The 17,571-nt window shown below is 52.5% G+C and overlaps 1 protein-coding gene and 1 long non-coding RNA gene across 2 annotated transcripts; one reads left to right on the top strand and one right to left on the bottom strand.

Moving 5' to 3' along the window:
* Nucleotides 1–172: 172 nt before the first annotated feature.
* Nucleotides 173–17,328, top strand: LOC134525941 (uncharacterized). Its single transcript, XR_010073868.1, has 4 exons — nucleotides 173–247; nucleotides 1,305–1,459; nucleotides 3,656–3,856; nucleotides 15,516–17,328. It is a non-coding gene; the product is annotated as an uncharacterized LOC134525941 (long non-coding RNA).
* Nucleotides 1,522–8,991, bottom strand: LOC134525940 (uncharacterized). Its single transcript, XM_063357267.1, has 2 exons — nucleotides 8,874–8,991; nucleotides 1,522–3,706 (listed from the first exon to the last, which is right to left on the bottom strand). The coding sequence occupies exon 2, from the start codon at nucleotides 3,278–3,280 to the stop codon at nucleotides 1,796–1,798; it is 1,485 nt and encodes a 494-aa protein (XP_063213337.1). The 5' UTR covers nucleotides 3,281–3,706; nucleotides 8,874–8,991; the 3' UTR covers nucleotides 1,522–1,795.
* Nucleotides 17,329–17,571: the final 243 nt, after the last annotated feature.

Here is a 17,571-nt window from a genome sequence, read left to right on the forward strand (position 1 = left end):
GCCGTCGTGGGCCCGCACTCAGCGGGGGCCGCCGCCGCCATGCTGCCGCACGCGGGGATGAGGGCAGGGGCCGGGCGGGCCACGTGACGGGGGCGCGTGCGCGGGGCGGGTAGAAAAGGCCCGGCGGCGGCCAGGCCGCCTCAGAGCGGCGGCGGGGCCGGGGTTTGTGTGTGGCCGGGCCGGGGGCGGCGGCCGGGCCGGGGGCGGCGGCCGGGCGGGCTGTGTGAGGGGTCGCAGCGCCGCTGAGGTCAGTGTCCGTCCGGCTGTGGGAGGCTCTGAGCGCTCTGCGGGGGAGCAGGGCCTGTGGGCTGGGGGCGGCCCTCAGGAAGGGCCTGGCCGTGGGGGCAGGACCCCCGGGGGAGGGGCTGTCCGTGTGGGGAGGGGCGGCGCGGGGCGGCCGGTGTGTGGGCCTTGCACCGGGGAGAGGTGTCGTCCCGTGTTGTGGCTCCTGAGGGCCTGTGTTTTGGGGCACCTCCTGGGTGCTGGCCTGTGAGGCGTTCGGGATGAGCAGCAGCTGCTGTGCCGGGGGAGCAGGGCTCATCCTGGCTCGAGGGACAGAACAACCCCCCTAGAGGCCCCCATCTGGTGACCTCTGAGGGGTTCTGTGCTTTGGGGCTTTGGCTCTTCTGCCTCCTGCTGGCTGTCAGCTGGAGAAGGTGGAGCTCTCTGCAGAGATGCAGGGCGCTTGGTGTGGGCTTTTTTAATGTGGGGTTTTTTGAAGCAGTAAATGCAAGGCCTGGTTGCTCAGGGCTCAGCCGTCTCCCATTGCACAGAGGTGTAAATCTGCTTGAAGCTGTCCCGTGGGCAGAATTCTGTTGTGGCTGCTCTGGCAACACGATTTTCCACATTACCCCTTGGAAGGATTTTCAAGCTCAGCCCGGCTGAGGTGTGAGAGGGCTTTGTGTTTCGGCTGCTGGTGGCCCATGGGAGGAACTGTTTTTTTCTCCTCCTTTGGTGCAGGCCGTTGTGCCTTCTTCCTGCTGTGGGCAGGCTGCAGGATGGATGGAGGAGCCATGGGACCAAGTCACGTTCCCTCTGGGGGCTGGGGTCGTTCTCTGGCATGGGCTGTAGCCAGCACAAAACTCACTGCAGATGTTTGGTGCTGTCACACGTTCCTGGTGGGTGTATGAAGGAGGCTGTGCTGCTAATGCAGCGAGCAAGGGCTGGTGCTCATGAGACTCCCAGAGAGCAAAGTCTGTCCTTGTGTTTGGGTGGGAGTTCAGTCTGAAAGACAAAGTGAGGTGAGAAGTGTGGGGTGCTTGGTGTGAGGTGGCACTCTCTGACCTCTCTTTCTTCCCCTATAGCTGCCACATCTTCCCCATGCGTTTGGGACCCTGGTTGCAGCCTCTCCAGCTCCATAGTCATGGAATTGGGTCATACGGAGGTTGGAAGGGTGTCCAGGGGAGCGAGGAGCTGTGAATCCTGTGTTGCGGCTGCTGGAGCTGGAAGGATTTCATGGGTGGGTGTTGACGCGGAAGGCTCGGACAATAACACAGCGACCAATGTGATCAGGTTAATGCCAGTTTATTACACAGATAGCTCAGTTATTATAGACGTTCTGATTCCGCATCACGCGCTGACAATTTGCTGATTGGTTGCACGAGCTGTGCACGCGGCAAGCAGCATATTATAATTGGCTTAAAGCATCTGTCCACGCGGACAATCACCCCTCCTATATCCTGGGTGAAGTTCTACATTTCGCACGCTGAATTCAGCACACTTTCTCATATCTTGTTGGTCTCAGCATTTCTAACATCGCTACAATGTTTTCACATAGCCTTCAAACTAACAAAGCCTACATAGTTGTTAGCAGCTCTTGGGTGCTTGGAGTGTTCACAGGATGACCCCTTTGTATTAAAAATCCTCCAACAAATCTCCCTTTTTGTTTTTGAACAATCCAAGCACCTGAAAACATTTTTTCCACAGACGCTTCTAAAGATCTTCGTAGACAAGAAAACAAACAAGGTAAAATGATCAGCAATATCATTACAACAATCAAAATTACAAGGCCCTGTTTCAACAAATCTTGTACCCAGCCAGCCAGTCCCCAAGAATTAAACAATTGCTCCAACCACGAATGACCCTGAGTGAGCTTATGCATATTGTGCTGTAACTGGGCTAAGTGGTCATGAATGGAGCGTGAGTGATCAGACAAATTCATACAACACATGCCTTCAAAATCCTCACAACCATGGCCTTGTGCTAACAACAAAAAATCAATAGCAGCACGATTCTGCAGCACAGCATGTCGTATACTATCAACATCTGTTAATAAAGCAGAAATCATCTCAGAAGTCAGGTTAAACTGTTTTATACTCCAACAGGCTAGCTTTTCTAGATCTGTTAAAGCCTTAGCTGCAATCACACCTGGAGCTAAAAAGCCTGCAAAAACTTTTGACGGGCGGTCCCAAAACTTGATGTGATCACTGCACTCAGGGGTAGAATCGGTAATCGCTCGTTGTGATCGCCGTGACTGGTTTCTAAGATTAATAAGACTAATCCTGTCAGGAGCAAACAAGGTAAGTCTGCCTAAATAACACGGTCCTCCTACTGTGCGACTAGGAATGCCTCCCCAAGCTCGATCACCACATATCAAAAAATATCCAGGTGGAAGTAGCTTTGGAAAAGATGCATTATTCCAAATCCCTCCATATGATAGTCCTAGGTCAGCACCTTCGTTTTGACAATAATTACTCTTAATAAATGATACAGTAGGAGTAACATTTTGCATACCAGTGAAAGCACCTGTCATCTTAAACCCATAATCTCTTTGTAATACTGAATTTTGTCCTCCCAATTCAATACATCCTAAGCTAAAGTTGCCAATATGCTTGCCAGTATTGTTTCCCACATGATGTCTCACTGCTGGAAGTGACCCCAAAAGATCCAATTCCTGCAAAGGAAGAGGAATTGATCGGTTTAAATGATTAATGAGATGCCCTTGAAATAAGGATCCTACTCCTTTTGGACACCAATAGCTGTCTGCAGATCCTCGCGACAGGTTACAAGTGACGTTAACCTGCTCTGATTCTAACAACGAACTATTTGTTAAATTGACTTGGGATACATAGCCTTCAAAGTCCTCCAATCGCAGGAACAGAAAACCAATCAAATATGTTCGGAAAGGATCTGATGGAGTAGCCATGGATAAGCAAAAAGCCGAATTGCCTGTCTGATTTGCCCATGTTACCCATATGTTCTGCCTAGGGGATATGTTTGTAATACCTTCCACTTCTGGTCCCACTAAACCAATAATCATTATCTCAATTATCCAACCCATGTTGCTGCTATGACTTTCCTTTTTGCTTCCAGCCAAATCGCCTTGCACACTTTTTCTTCGTCTCCTCCCACTCTTCCGGTTTTACCTTCCAAATGCGAGGTATTAAAACTTTTCTGCTACGTGCCCTGTTAAAATAGCTATACAAACAGCCTGTTGTATTCTTACATACTGAACTTCCAGGCAATCCAAACACCAAAACCCTGTCAATCCGGCACGTTGATAAAGTTGCTTCTTCCACTCGTTACACTTACAAAGAACCCACGATTCACATTCTTTACAAGCTGGACATATGACAGTTGTCAGGCCTGCGAGAGCCAGAGTGGTGAGTTCACGTGGTCACATCACCGTCTCGCGTTCTACTCTCTTGCGTTTCAGGTTCCCTCCACGGCTTAATCCAACGTGCTGGTACCCATCTTGGACCTTGATCTGTCAAAACACAAACGTATCCGCGACCAATCATTTTTATCTCCACTGGACCCTTCCATTGCCCTGATTGCCAATCCTTATACTGTACCCGTACTGGTGTGGTTGCTTGCAAACCAGACCGTAATGACATGTGATGAATCACTATCGGAGGTGAGTCACGTTCTCCAGTTAACCGCAAATAGTTCAATACATATAAAGCTTTTGCAAGGCGTTCTGCAGGAGAAGAGGTAATTTCTCCCCCTTTTTGTTTTTGCAAAAGCGACTTCAATGTAGCGTGTGCACGCTCGACTATGGCCTGTCCTGTGGTAAAGTACAGAATTTAGCAAATCGTTGAGAAACATAAGCAGGTCCATTATCGGTTTTAATTTCCTGGGGTACCGCCAAAACTGCTATAGCTGCACACATATGCTTAATAACATGTTTGGCTGTTTCTCCAGTTTGTGCTGTGGCCCAGATGGCATGCGAATAGGTATCAATGCTTACATGGACATATTTGAGCCGTCCAAATTCAGGAACATGGGTAATATCCATTTGCCATAATTGCAAGGAACGCAACCCACGTGGGTTCACGCCCAGGCTAAGCCCAAAACCAGTTCCTTGGCAATCTGGACAGGATTGCACAATGCCACGTGTCTCAGAAATAGGTAAATTAAACTGTCTCGCTAATACTTTAGCTGATTGATGAAAAAATTCATGAGACACTCGAGCTTGTCCAAATAGGTTCGTTTGACGGTTCTCCTAGGTTGCTGCAACCAAACGGTCAGCACGATTATTACCAATGGCCAGGCCATAATCAGGTTGATGGCTACGTATGTGCACTATAAAATAAGGATACGTTCTCTGATTTAACAAATGTAACAATTGTAACAATAACTGATATAAGACAGAATTTCTAAGAGATCGAAGCATCGAGCGTTCCAGTCTCAGAACAATACCAACCACATACATAGAATCTGAAACAATATTAATCGGTTCATCCTGCCAATTTTGAAAAGCCCACACCACTGCCCGTAGTTCTAAAGTCTGTAAAGAATCTTGTAAAACACCATCGAGCAGTTTGGAATGCCATTGTCCGTTAAGGTACCAGGTAATCGCTGCTCTTTTTGATTTCTTTCCGGCATCCGTAAATACCGTGAGTCTAGATATTGGAGAATTCAAACGTCGTGGAGTCTCTTCAAAAGTTTGATTTCGGATTAATGGCAAAAGTTTCATCGGTGGGTAGACATTAGTGATTTGTCCAGAAAAATCCGCTAATGCATATTGTAAAACCTCTGAGGAAGAGAGAAGCCAATCCAGATAATTCTGGGTAATTGGAACATATATAACCTCCGGCTCATGTCCAGTTAAATCAACGATACGACGTCTGCCTTTTCTAATAAGGTTAGCAAACATTTCTATACGAGTACAGACAGTATTCTTAGGTTGGTAAGACAGAAAACCCCATTCTATTATAGACACCGTACAATCGACCTGTTACACTAACAAATCTACCAAATGTTCTCTGTCAGACCCAGAATTTATCACAATCAATTGTAGGGGAACTCCTGTTAAGCGTTGCACGCACCTAGTCATGATTTTTTGAACAATGAAATCTAAAGCTTTTTCTTGAGTTGGTGAGAGTTGCCGACAAACTTCAGCCTGTGTAGAAGTACCTAGCAGTGACATTAAAGGAGCTAGGTCATCATTGGTGATACCGGATACGGATCGCACCCATTGAATATCTCCTATTAATTTCTGTACATCTGTTAAAGTTTTAATTTTGGTCGTCAGCTGAATCTTTTGAGGCTTAACAGTACTTTGCGTAATAATCCAACCTAAATAGTGCCATGGTGCATTCTTTTGTATCTTTTCAGGAGTAATTTTCAGACCCTTTTGCTCTACAGTTTCAGTTAACTCCTTCAGAGTTGTTTCAATATCCAGATTTGGGCCTGCCACTAAAATATCGTCCATATAATGATATACAAGCGAAAATGGATTATTTTCCCTAAACGGACGTAAGGCCCAGGCCACAAACATTTGACACAAGGTGGGAGAATTCTTCGTTCCTTGTGGCAAAACAACCCAATGATACCGCTTAGCTGGTTCTTTCTTATTTGTTGATGGAACGGAAAAGGCAAATTTTTCTGCATCTTCCGGATGCAACGGTATAGTAAAGAAACAATCTTTTAAATCTACAATAAACAAATTCCGTTCTTTTGGTATCATCGCAGGTGATGGTAAACCTGGCTGTAATGCCCCCATATCCTGCATTACTGCATGAATAGCTCGGAGATCATGTAATAGGCGCCATTTCCCTGATTTTTTTGGAATAGTAAAAATAGGGGTATTCCAAGGGCTCGTTGAAGGTACAATATGACCTGCCTCCAACTGTTCCCGTACTAACATTTGAACAATATGCAGCCGATCCTCTTTTAGCGGCCACTGGTCCACCCACACAGGAGTTGTAGTGGTCCAGGTGAGTTTTAATGTTGGCTGCTCGACCGTGACCGCTCCTAAAAAGGCGATGTCACAAGTCGAGCCCCAAGCTGAGAAAGCACATCTCTACCTATCAAGGCGACAGGTATCTGCATCACATATGGCTTGACTGAGACTACAGTTCCATCTATAAATGTAAAAGAAACTAAAGTTTGGCTGATCATTGTCCTTTGTGGACCCCCTACTCCGACTACACTCGTCGCAGCAGGAACAAGGGGCCACGCTGATGGCCAGCTAGAAATAGGCACAATCGTAACGTCGGCACCTGTGTCTATCAACATAATCAGTGTAATAGACGATCCTGAAGGATGTGTCATAACCACCTTTTCTTCAGGCTTGCCTCGTGCAATATCAATAGCTAACAAAACATCAGGAGACTCTATTGAGCCAAAACCTCTAGCACCCCTCTGTTTTGGCAGCGACCTCAGAAGCATTGATTGAAAGAGTATCAGTTGTGCAATTTTTGACCCTTGTGGAATGGTAATCGGGGGGGTCAGCGTATATACTATAATTTTTATAATCTCTGTATAATCAGTGTTGATAAGGCTCGGTACAATAAAAATGCCCTGACGGGACACGGAGGAGTGCCCAATTAACAGAGCACTCAGTTTATGGCCCAGCGGTCCTCGTTGATCTGAATCAATTAGAGTGACCGCCGTTGTGACTAACGTGGTATCTACTGCTGTTGCCAGGTCCATTCTCGCACTTCTTGCAGTGGCGGTGACGCAACGCTCCAGGCACCCTGTACTGCCTCCTGTACTTGTGTCATAGCGCGAGGAGGACGCGTCGCGCTCGGTACCCGGTTTCCCGATCGCCTACATTCCACAGAATTATGGGTGGCACTTCCACAATTCACACACCATCTACCTCTACTCTGACGTGGGGAGCTTACTTGCCCGCTCGCTTGTCCCTTACTTGCATTTCTGCAGTCTTTACGAAAATGACCTGATTTTCCGCAATTATAACATTTCTTATCGTTATTATTACATTTTCCTTTTGATTGCTGTTGCATCAACGGACGTACTGCAGCTCCAACAGCAGCAGCCATAACCGTAGCCTGTTCTTGGGAAAGCACTCGCTCTGCTGTTTCCAGCAGCTGAGCAGTGGTACTGCCTCGAGGTAGGGTACTAAGAGCTTTTTTAGTTTTATCATTTGCATTCTCAAAAGCAAGTAAGTCTAAAAACTTCGCTTTCATGGTCTCATCAAGGTCAGGGTGAGCAGAAATAGCCGCATGCAATCTATCAACAAACTCAGAATAAGGCTCCGTAGATTTTTGGCGATCATTTGTGAAAGCAGGAGGAGTTTTTTCCCCTCTAATCCCCAAAAAAGCCCTGTGAGCTAACTGTTGACTGAGTTGCAAAACCTCCACAGCAAAATTAGCTTGCCAGTCAGTCCGAACGTAAGGTCCCGTCCCCATTAACATCTGTGTTTGTACCCCATACAAAGGATCACCTTGAGGACGCGGGGTGGCAGCAGCCTGATCACATAGGTTCTGCCACACACTGAAAAACTGCAACTGCTGAGAAGGGGTGAGCAACATTTGAGAAATCTGCTTTGAATCATGTGGTGTGAGTAAATTCGCAGTAAATAAATGCTCTACCATAGCCCTAGTATAGGGAGAGCTTAGTCCATATTGACTAACAGCTTGTTTTGCCTGCTTTAACAATTTCCAATCAAACGGTTCCCAATCTTTTCCACCCCCCGCATTAGCAAACACCGGAAACGCCATAGGATCAAGAAACACGCCCTCAATTGCCGCATCTCTAATTACTCCCCTCCATCGGTTTGTTAATTCTTTCTCCCCTCCTACCGCTCCCCCACCCCCCGCATTTTCCGACGATGGTGGCCACGACAAGGCATGATGAGGCAGTGGCAAAGGAGCAGGGTAAACTGGAGAAGCTCGTGAACTGGATTGATCGTCTAGACGAGCTTCCATCTCTTCCAACTTTTTTAACAACTGCCGGAATTGATGGTCTGTCAGTCCACCAGGTGGTACTCTAGTGCTGCTGCCGGGTGATGGTGGAGTAGAGGGTGGCAGAGGAGGGTACGGTATTGACTGATCCCTGGAATCCTCAGGGGAGTCTCCTTCGGTATTTTCAACAACAGTGTCTTTGGGAGGGGGAGGAGGAAACGTAGTTTCTTCCTCTTTTCCACTTTCATAAACAGGTATCTCAAGAGAGTCTGTAGTGGGAGTAGGCTGGCTCGGGGCAGTAACGGCGCGACTCGCTACATTCCCCTGTGTTATTCTGCAGCCCCGGGGTTGAGGGACAACAGCTTCTGGCGATCCCCCAAAAGAAAGACTCGTGGGAGAAACATCCTTAACTCCAGGTGTTAATGCTGCAAAGGCAGAGGCAGCCGCAGCACGTTCTGCCTGCATTGTTTTCAAAGTCTCTGGTACTAACCTCCACACGGCGGAGAGTTTCTGTGCCTCCTTGGATCCTTTACTTACGTCATCCCACAACACCGCTCCTATTTTAGCCCACGTATCTTGAGCAAAAGCGGTAGCAACAGTGGGGATAAGTCCTTTATCCCGCGCCCATACTAAGAGCGCCCTCAAGGTAGGCGTATCATACTTTAATCCTCTCGTAGAGAGTATATGTTGGAGGAGCTTAAATACTGCCTCTTCTTCTTTGGAGAGTGTAGACCCCATCTCCTCCCCGGCCGCTCGCTTGGCCAATGCGAGATTCCCTACCTTGATGCGCTAGCGTCTTCCTGAGTGCCGGGGCAGCACTCGCCTATCGACCGGCTTCTTCCACCCCCTCCGTTCGTCGGTTGCTCATCGGGTATTCGCTGATCCCAACACCGATCTGAGGGTCCCTGTTCGGGCGCCACTTGTCGGCGCGGAAGGCTCGGACAATAACACAGCGACCAATGTGATCAGGTTAATGCCAGTTTATTACACAGATAGCTCAGTTATTATAGACGTTCTGATTCCACATCACGCGCCGATAATTTGCTGATTGGTTGCACGAGCTGTGCACGCGGCAAGCAGCATATTATAATTGGCTTAAAGCATCTGTCCACGCGGACAATCACCCCTCCTATATCCTGGGTGAAGTTCTACATTTCGCACGCTGAATTCAGCACACTTTCTCATATCTTGTTGGTCTCAGCATTTCTAACATCGCTACAATGTTTTCACATAGCCTTCAAACTAACAAAGCCTACATAGTTGTTAGCAGCTCTTGGGTGCTTGGAGTGTTCACAGGATGACCCCTTTGTATTAAAAATCCTCCAACAGGCGGGTATAGTGCTTGGATGGCCAGAGCTGTCGCTTCAACATCCTTCAGCAGCACTAAAGCAGCTTTGAAGAAAACCACTAGCCAAGAACTCTCTGGGAAAGGCCAAGTCAGGAGAAAAGGAAAGGCTGGTGGCAGGAAAGTGTGATATATATATACAGGGAGAAGTAAGTCAGAAAAAGTTCATCTGCTTGAACGTCCAAGTTAAACAAGGGCCAAGTATTAACGAAAATCTCCCTTCAGCGGGGGACTCGTGGAAACGGGAAGGTCTTGGCTGAGCTCTTCTCCCGGGCATCCAGGGACAGGATGCGTGGAAGTGGCTCAAAGCCGCGCCAGGGGAGGTTCAGCCTGGGCATTAGGAAGCGTTTTTTCACCAAGAGGGCGGTCAAACCCTGGAAGAGGCGTCCTCGAGAGGTGGTTGATGCCCCAAGTCTCTCTGTGCCCAAGAGGCACTTGGAGAATGCCCTCGCTTTAACTCGAGGTCAGCCCTGCAGTTTGTGTTCTGGTCTTTCTCTTCCCTTTTCCGCCTTCTCTTGCGCAGAGCAGCTCCCTGCGGCCCCCGAGAGCTGCGGGCGGTGGCGGTGCAGCTGCTGCAGGGGACGAGAGTTTTGGGTGCAGGAGGGTGCTCGGGGCGGGGGGTTGGGAGGCCGGACGCGGAGCAGCAGCGGTGCCGGGAGCTGCGCCAGGCCCTGCCGAGGCCAGGGGGACTGCGCCCGCCCGGGGCCCGCAGCGGCTCCCCCCGACACCGGGGTTGCCCCGACGGGAACCGGGGACCTCCCCCCGCACCTTCTGTGCGCTGGACCCGCAGAGGGGCGGCCGCTGCCCGAAGGCGCCCTTGGCTGCCTTGGCCCCAGGCTGTGGAGCTGGGAGGGGGAACGGGCAATAAAGAGCTGGGGTTTCCAGGCACTTTTGGCTCCTGCCGTGATTTCTTTGTTTATTTCATTCCTTATTTCCCCTCGGGCTGGTGTCGGGGCTGCCCAAGGCGCAGGCAGAGAAGGGGAGGAGGGTCCCTGCCTGGCCGGCAGCTCCCCCCTGGCCCTTGTGGGGGTGATTTGGGGTGATTGGGCAGCGCAGGGAGGCAAAGCCGGGCTGCGGAGCCGCGGACGGGGGTGATTGTCCCGAGGCTTTGGGGGCTTTGCCCCGAGGCCTGTCCCCGCGGGAGGGGACGCTGGCCGGGGTCCAGCCGAAGGCCTGGCAGCCCTTGTGGTTGTGTGTGTCCGTCCCCTCCCGCTCCCCAAGGTCTGTCCTTGTCCTGGGGGCTCCGTGCTGCTTTCTGCGTGGGGCTGTGTCTGTGGGTCCGGCGGGGACCCGTCTGTCCTGGCTGCCCCTGGGGAAGGGGTCAGGGGAGTCCCCCTCCGCCACTGCCACCCCACTGGCGGTGACTCGGCCCTGGGGGGGGGCTCGGTGCCCTTCGGGGTCCCGTGTGGGGCTGTGGCACCTGGTGGGGGCCGATTCCCGCTGTCCCCCGCGCTCCCTCCCCTCCCAGACAGGCACGGAGTGGGGCTGGAGAAAAAACTTTTAATGGAAAAACAGGAGAGAAAAGGCCCTATCAAAGCTACTCTAACCCCCCCTCCCCTAAACATGTCCCTCTCTCCACCCCCCTCAAACACACCACCCCCCCAGATACAGTCCCCTCCCTTAAATCAGCCTCCCCACCCCCCTCTCCTAAATACAACCCCCCCACACGCCCCTTCATCTACGTCTCCTCGCTGGGGGGCGTCTCTTCCCCCCTGCCACCCCCGGCCTGTCCGCCAGAGCCCTGCGCTTCCTGGGTGGCAGCAACGGGGAGCTCGTCCCCTGCTTCGTCCCCCGCTTCGTCCCCCGCTTCGTCCCCCTCTTCTCCGCCATGGCAGGCTGGGCTGGCGGCAGCTCCATCCCCGTGTCCCCGCACGACTCCTGGGACTTCGTCCTGGTGAAGATATCTTCCAGGACGACGACGGCCTTCTGGGTCACCTCCATGACAAAGTAGTTGACAGGCACCTCCTGGGGCACTGCAAGGTGGCCGGCTGTGTCCCCGAGGGCTTGGCTGTTGGGGACAGCAGAGGGGCTGCTGGGGACGTCGCTCTCTGGCCCATAGAGGAATCCTTCCAGGATGCGGGCACCCTCCAGGAGCTCCTCCATGCTGTAATTGAGCATCAGCAGCTCCTCGGGCAGCGAGAGGGAGTCGACGTCGCAGAGGGGGCGGCTTCGCCGGTGCCACCGGGGTCAGAGTCCAAGAGGCTCAGGGCCTCCTTGAGGGACACCTCGTGGGGCACGGCAAGTTGGCCGGCCGCGTCCCCAAGGGCTTGGCTGTGGGGGACGTCGCGCTCCCAGGAGTTGTCGCTGCTCGAGGAGGTGTCACTCTTTAGGGAGATGGTGTCATACTCTGAGATGTCCTGCTCTGAGTAGGTGATGTTCTTTGGGGAGAAGGTGAGCTCTGGGGAGATGTCGCTCCTGGGAGAGATGTTGCTCTTTGGGGAGCTGATGGTGCTCCAGGAGATGTCGCTGCCCAGGGCTGTCCGCGCACGGGAGGCCCTGCTGGAGCTGTTGGTCTCTGAGGACCATTCCTTGGTGTTCTCGAAGGCAGGGAAGGTGTCCAGTTCTGGGCTCCCCGGTTCAAGAGGGACAGGGAACTGCTGGAAAGTGTGCAGCGGAGGGCTACGAGGATGATTAGGGGACTGGAACACCTCTCTTATGAGGAAAGGCTGAGGGATTTGGGTCTCTTCAGTCTGGAAAAAAGACGTCTGAGGGGTGACCTTATCAACGCTTATAAATACTTAAAGGGTGGGTGTCAGGACGATGGGGCGAGGCTCTTTTCAGTGGTGCCTGGGGACAGGACAAGAGGCAATGGGCACAAACTGGAACATAGGAAGTTCCACCTAAACATGAGGAGGAACTTCTTTACCCTGAGGGTGGCAGAGCACTGGAACAGGCTGCCCAGAGAGGTGGTGGAGTCTCCATCTCTGGAGACATTCAAAACCCACCTGGACATGTTCCTGTGTAACCTGCTCTAGGTGACCCTGCTCTGGCAGGGGGGTTGGACTAGATGATCTCCAGAGGTCCCTTCCAACCCTATGATTCTATGATTCTATGATTCTAGGGATGGACGTTGGCAGCTGGGTGGGTGCTGGGGCCACCGTTCTCCCCTCTCTGATGATGCCACCGGGGTCCCCAGGTGTGGTGATGGTGGTGTCAGGGTTCTGGGAGACCTCCACCGTGTCCAAGGAGGAAAAAAAGAGCCAGAGGGGCTCTTGGAGGAGCATGTCCTCGATGACTTCAGTGTTGGAACCCAGGTCACCAGGAGCTTCTTTGTGGGGGGCAGCAGCAGGGCTGGGGGGGAAGTAGGTGCCCGTGGGGACGCGGCTGGCAGGGGGTGCCCCCATGTAGGTGGCCTTGAGGTGCTGGTGGCCAGGGATGGAGGTGAGCAGCAGCGGGGGGACTGCGGGCACCGCTGTGCCCTGGTGGCCGTAGGCTGGGAGATGCGTCAGTTGGGGCGGTGGGTGTTGTCCCTGGGGGGTGCCAGGGGCTGCCCAGGCCGGGAGGGTCCCGCAGCCCCCGGGGCCCCACAGGGCAGCGCCCGACGGAGCAGCAGTGTCATGGCCGAGGGTGGCGTTGGCCGGCGCAGGCCCGTTGGTGACGGTCCACTCGATGGACCCGAAGCGCGGGTCGAAGCAGCAGCAGCCACATGGGGCCCTGTGCAGCCCTGTGTGGGTGGGAGGGAGCCGTGCTGGGCCGGGGGCACCCTCCGGGGCACCCGCCGAGCCGCCCCCCATGGCCATCAGGGTGCTGATGGTGTCGGGGTGGCAGAGGGGACAGGGGTGCCATACCTGGTGGTGGGGCCTGTGGGGCCGCCCCCAGTGGGGGTGCCCAGGCTGCAGGGAATGGCTGCTGCTGCCCGGGGGTTGGGAACAGGGTGGCTGCACCTGGAAGAGAGACAGGAGCCATGGTCACCTCCTGCGCTCTTGTCCCCGAGAGGTGGCCCCAAGTATTGTGGAAATTCGCAGGAACTGGGATTCACTGGGCAGGCGAGGGCAGGGACACTCAGCCGGGCTTGCTGAGCCCCCGTGCCAGAACTGCCGGGGGGGGAACAGGGGAGGTGGGATGGTGAAGGTGACCATGGAGAGGGGAGGGGGAGGCTGAAGGTGCCCGGGGTTCTTGAACACCAATGGTGTCAGGGTGGCAGAGGGGACAGGGGTGCCATACCTGGAGGTGGGGCCTGTGGGGCCGCCCCCACTGGGGGTGCCCAGGCTGCAGGGAATGGCTGCTGCTGCCCGGGGGTTGGGAACAGGGTGGCTGCGCCTGGAAGAGAGACAGGAGCCATGGTCACCTCCTGCGCTCTTGGCCCCGAGAGCGTCCCCGGGCTGTGGGTCGGGGTCGTTCCCTGCCTTGGGGGTAGAAGGTTTGTGGGAGCACAAAACCGTGAAGGCTCTGGGGCGCTGGGGGAGCACAGGGGCCGCACAGTGGGAGCCACCGAGGTGGCAGCGCCATGGTGGGTCCCCTCAGTCTCTCGGCTGCTAAGGACTCTTTGGCGTCTCCAGGATGGAATGTTGGGGCTCCCTGTGCTCCGCCCCCTCCCAACAGCCCCCCCAGCTCCTGCTGGGGAGGGAAGGGGCTCGGAGGGGCTGGGTATCCCCGGCCCCTACCAAGGGCTCTGTGTGCAAATGCTTTTTGCTTTCAACAGTATTTTTCAGGGGGCGAAAGGACCAAGTTGGTCCAGCCGAGCTTTGTGGGGACGAAGCTGCACCCGCAGCCTCCTTGTGCCACACGGCAAATGCCTCTGTGACTGTCGCCTGTGCTGCGCTGCCTGGAGTGACGCAGAGACAGGAACAAGGACCTGGAGGGTGCGAGGGAAGGTCACGCAGCATCCCTCGGTGGCACGCTCCCCTGCCCAGCCCTCCCTCAAATCCTGCTCTCGGGTCTTTTAGTCTCCTCATTGGGAAACAAGGAGCTCTGGGTCCCCCTCGGAGGGGGCTGTACCTTCCCTGGGTGCGTGACACCGGGAGGAGACGGTACCCACCGCTGCATGCTCCCAGAAAAGGCCGGGATTCTGCACAACATCTGCAGAATGGATCCGCATAGGGCCTCCTCAGCCCTATCTGTAGGAATTTGCCGTGTGTTTAGGCAGGAAGGTGAAGTTGGTAGCTACGGCTCCCAGCAGCAGCTCACTAGAAGAAAGAAAAGAAAAAAAACAAAGCAAAAAAAAACCAAGGAGAGGTTTGTGTTCAGTACAATAGAGCCACCGGTACCCTGTTGCGTCGCCCTGTGGCTCTACAGCGAAGGTGATGGCAGTCAGATGTGTCAAACCAAGCCTCTACCCTCCCGAAAATTTAGGGCTGCTGCACAAAACCGCCTCCGGTGCTGAGCTTTGACCTGCTCCTGTCACGAGATAATGACAGCCTGCGGAGGCATAATTTAGCCCTGACCTGAAGACGTCTGTTTTAAGGTTAAAAAGTCCTCCCAGCTAAACTTTATCCAACAGCAGCAATGAAAAAATTAACTTGTCTGGTATTAATTTGGGTTCCTCTCATTAAGGACGCCATGCAGGATCCCAGCCCGGACGGTCCATCTTTGCTTTATCCCAACTTCCCATATCCACTGCAAGGTTTAATTGGTTTCATGGCACCGGATCCCAACAAGGATTTAAAATGATCCGGTTGCTAACAGACCTGGTTGCTTTAACCCTGAACCCCAGCACTGGAGGGACGCAGCCTCCCGATAAGGACAATGCCCCTCTTGCTGGGCAGTCACCCAGAATCGGTGCCAAAACGGGTTCTGAAGTTTGGTGACCTGAAGACCAGCCTCACCCCTGGCAATGCCATGCCGAGAGTCAGCAGGAGCCACTGAAAAGCTCCTCCCCACCTCTCGCCGTGCCTGTTGCAGAGCCAAAACCCTGCCAGTGCCAGAAGGCATTAAGGGCAGATGTGGCGGTGTGCTCTTCCCTTTTTCCCCCCCGGCTCCTGCTCAAGCCATGGCCATCAGCGGGAGTTGTGATGAGTCGCACTTGAACTGTGGGAGATGGCTGGCAACATAACCAAAACCCTGTCTGGAGTGGGAACCTGGGTATCTTGTTCCCATGAGAATATGACTGTAGGTCAATTCTCTTACTCCATAAACAGTGGACAGCCCAAGAGCCCTTTGAGCTCTCCTGCACAGCAGCGGCTGCACGACAGGATCTCCTCTTGAGTGGGGACGCTCACTTAAGGTTCTTCTCCTCGAGGCTGAGAGATTCCTTGCCGCAACAGATTCTCGGTAAGTGACTAATAGCATGCTAAACTTTGAAATCTTAGCTAAGGGATCTAAGGATTGATTGCGCATATAGAATCCTTTAGAGATAAACCGTTGACCAAGTCTGGGACTAGGATTGGATCCAGCCGCAGCCAGACTCCTCTCTGAGAAGGAGTTTAGAAAGCCAGGGGGTCCTTTCTGAACCTCGGGACTCAACGGGAGGGTCTCCCTGAGAGCTTGTCTGACCCCGGCCTCTATGCAGTAAATAATCAAGTGTGCCCTGGCATCGAATCTCGTAAAACACTGTCGCATTCACTGCTAACTTTGTTAAATCACTGTTTTACGTTAATAAACATTTCCCTACTCTCTTACAAGTGAAGTTATTCACTGGGCTCGGCCCGCGACACCTGGCCTAGTCGGCAGGATGTCAGGAGTTATCATGGATTATTTAGGGAGGCATGGAGTGAACCCGAGCCCCAAATTCTCAGAGGAATGGGCTGGTGGTAGTTGGTCCAACTGGGAAGTCGTTGAAGAGTACTTGAAAGCCATTAGGGGCCCTACAAAGGATGGAAAAGATAAGGGAGTCGTCTGTAAAATGTTAGGCACTTGTTTAGAAGCCGCGTACCAAGACAGGGAGAATAGGAATAGGAGAGAGCAGGAATTAGAGAAGGAAATAGAGAGCAGGAAGGCAGCTGAGTTACTGATACCTTTTAAAAATGAACAGCTGCAAAAACGATTGCAGGAAGAGAAGGAGAAAAGGTGGAAATGGGGAGAAAAGGTCGAAATGATGCTTATGCAGGCTCCCCACCCCCCTGACACTGTACAGATTAGGAAACTGATAGTATCCCCTGAAGATTGGGACGGAATCATTTGGGAGGATCCCGATGATAGCGAGTCAGAAGAAGACGTTCCTTTTTTCCCCACAAATCCTCCCGAATATGAAGCCAGACCCATTGTTAAAACAGAAGGAACTGCGGGACCTCGGGGTGCTAATCCACGGCATACCACGCGAACCAGTCCCTGGGGTCCGCTGCAAGGGACAAATTTCCAAGAGAGATATAGCAGAAACCCCGCTGACACTGAAACTGAATCCTTGTGGCGAGTATGCTTAACTGGCGGCGACCGAATCCTGTTAAGCCGCTGTGAAAAATAGTGAAGGTATTGTTGGCTTTCGCCGTAATAACAAGGCTATAAATCTTTGACTTATAAGGATAACTAACCTTTAGTAAATTAGGAAACATGAGAAACCTCAAAGATAATAACTAACAACAACTGTGGAGAAAAACATCATGAAGAAACACATCCAAGAGAAACAAAAGAGAACTTCTCCAAAAGACTCCACAAGTGATTAACAGAAGGAAACAGATGCACAGAAGGGAGCTGATGATAATCGATCCTACCAGAAGGAAACACATGCACGGGAAAAGGGAGCTGATCCTACCAGAAGGAAACAGCTGCATGGGAACGGGGAACTGAAGATCATGGATCCTCAGAAACAATTCAGAAGGAAACACACACATAGAAGAGGAAAAGGACTAATAATAATCAATCCTTATCAACAATTACTCTGTCTAAAAGAGGGAATACGTATGCAATATTGAATGTATATAAGACATGGTTGAAGTGTTAGCTGGTGCGCCTCTGACTTGAGTCACGCGCCCAGCGCTGTGCTTTTGCTTTATTGACTTTGTCCCTATAATAAAATAAGTGCCATTTTTCTTTAAGGGATCTGGCTATTTATTACAATTTGGGGGCTCATCCGGGAGAATTCACTTGGTCCCAGTGGGTTCGGAGACCCCGAGCAGGAGGTGCACCCCACCGATTTCGGTGGCCTGCTCGCAGGACTTCCTGGTGCCTGTTGAGACTCCAAGCTGATAATGCCACGAGAGGAGGGGCTCATAAAGCAAAAGGGGTAAGTCTCCCCAGGAAAACCCGCGGTAGCCCATA

Source organism: Chroicocephalus ridibundus, chromosome 21, assembly GCF_963924245.1.
Source record: "Chroicocephalus ridibundus chromosome 21, bChrRid1.1, whole genome shotgun sequence".
Lineage (NCBI taxonomy): Eukaryota > Metazoa > Chordata > Aves > Charadriiformes > Laridae > Chroicocephalus > Chroicocephalus ridibundus.

Bases quoted from the DNA above. Each gene is read 5' to 3' on its own strand.
- LOC134525940 (XM_063357267.1), bottom strand. From the start codon at position 3,280: ATGGGTTGGATAATTGAGATAATGATTATTGGTTTAGTGGGACCAGAA.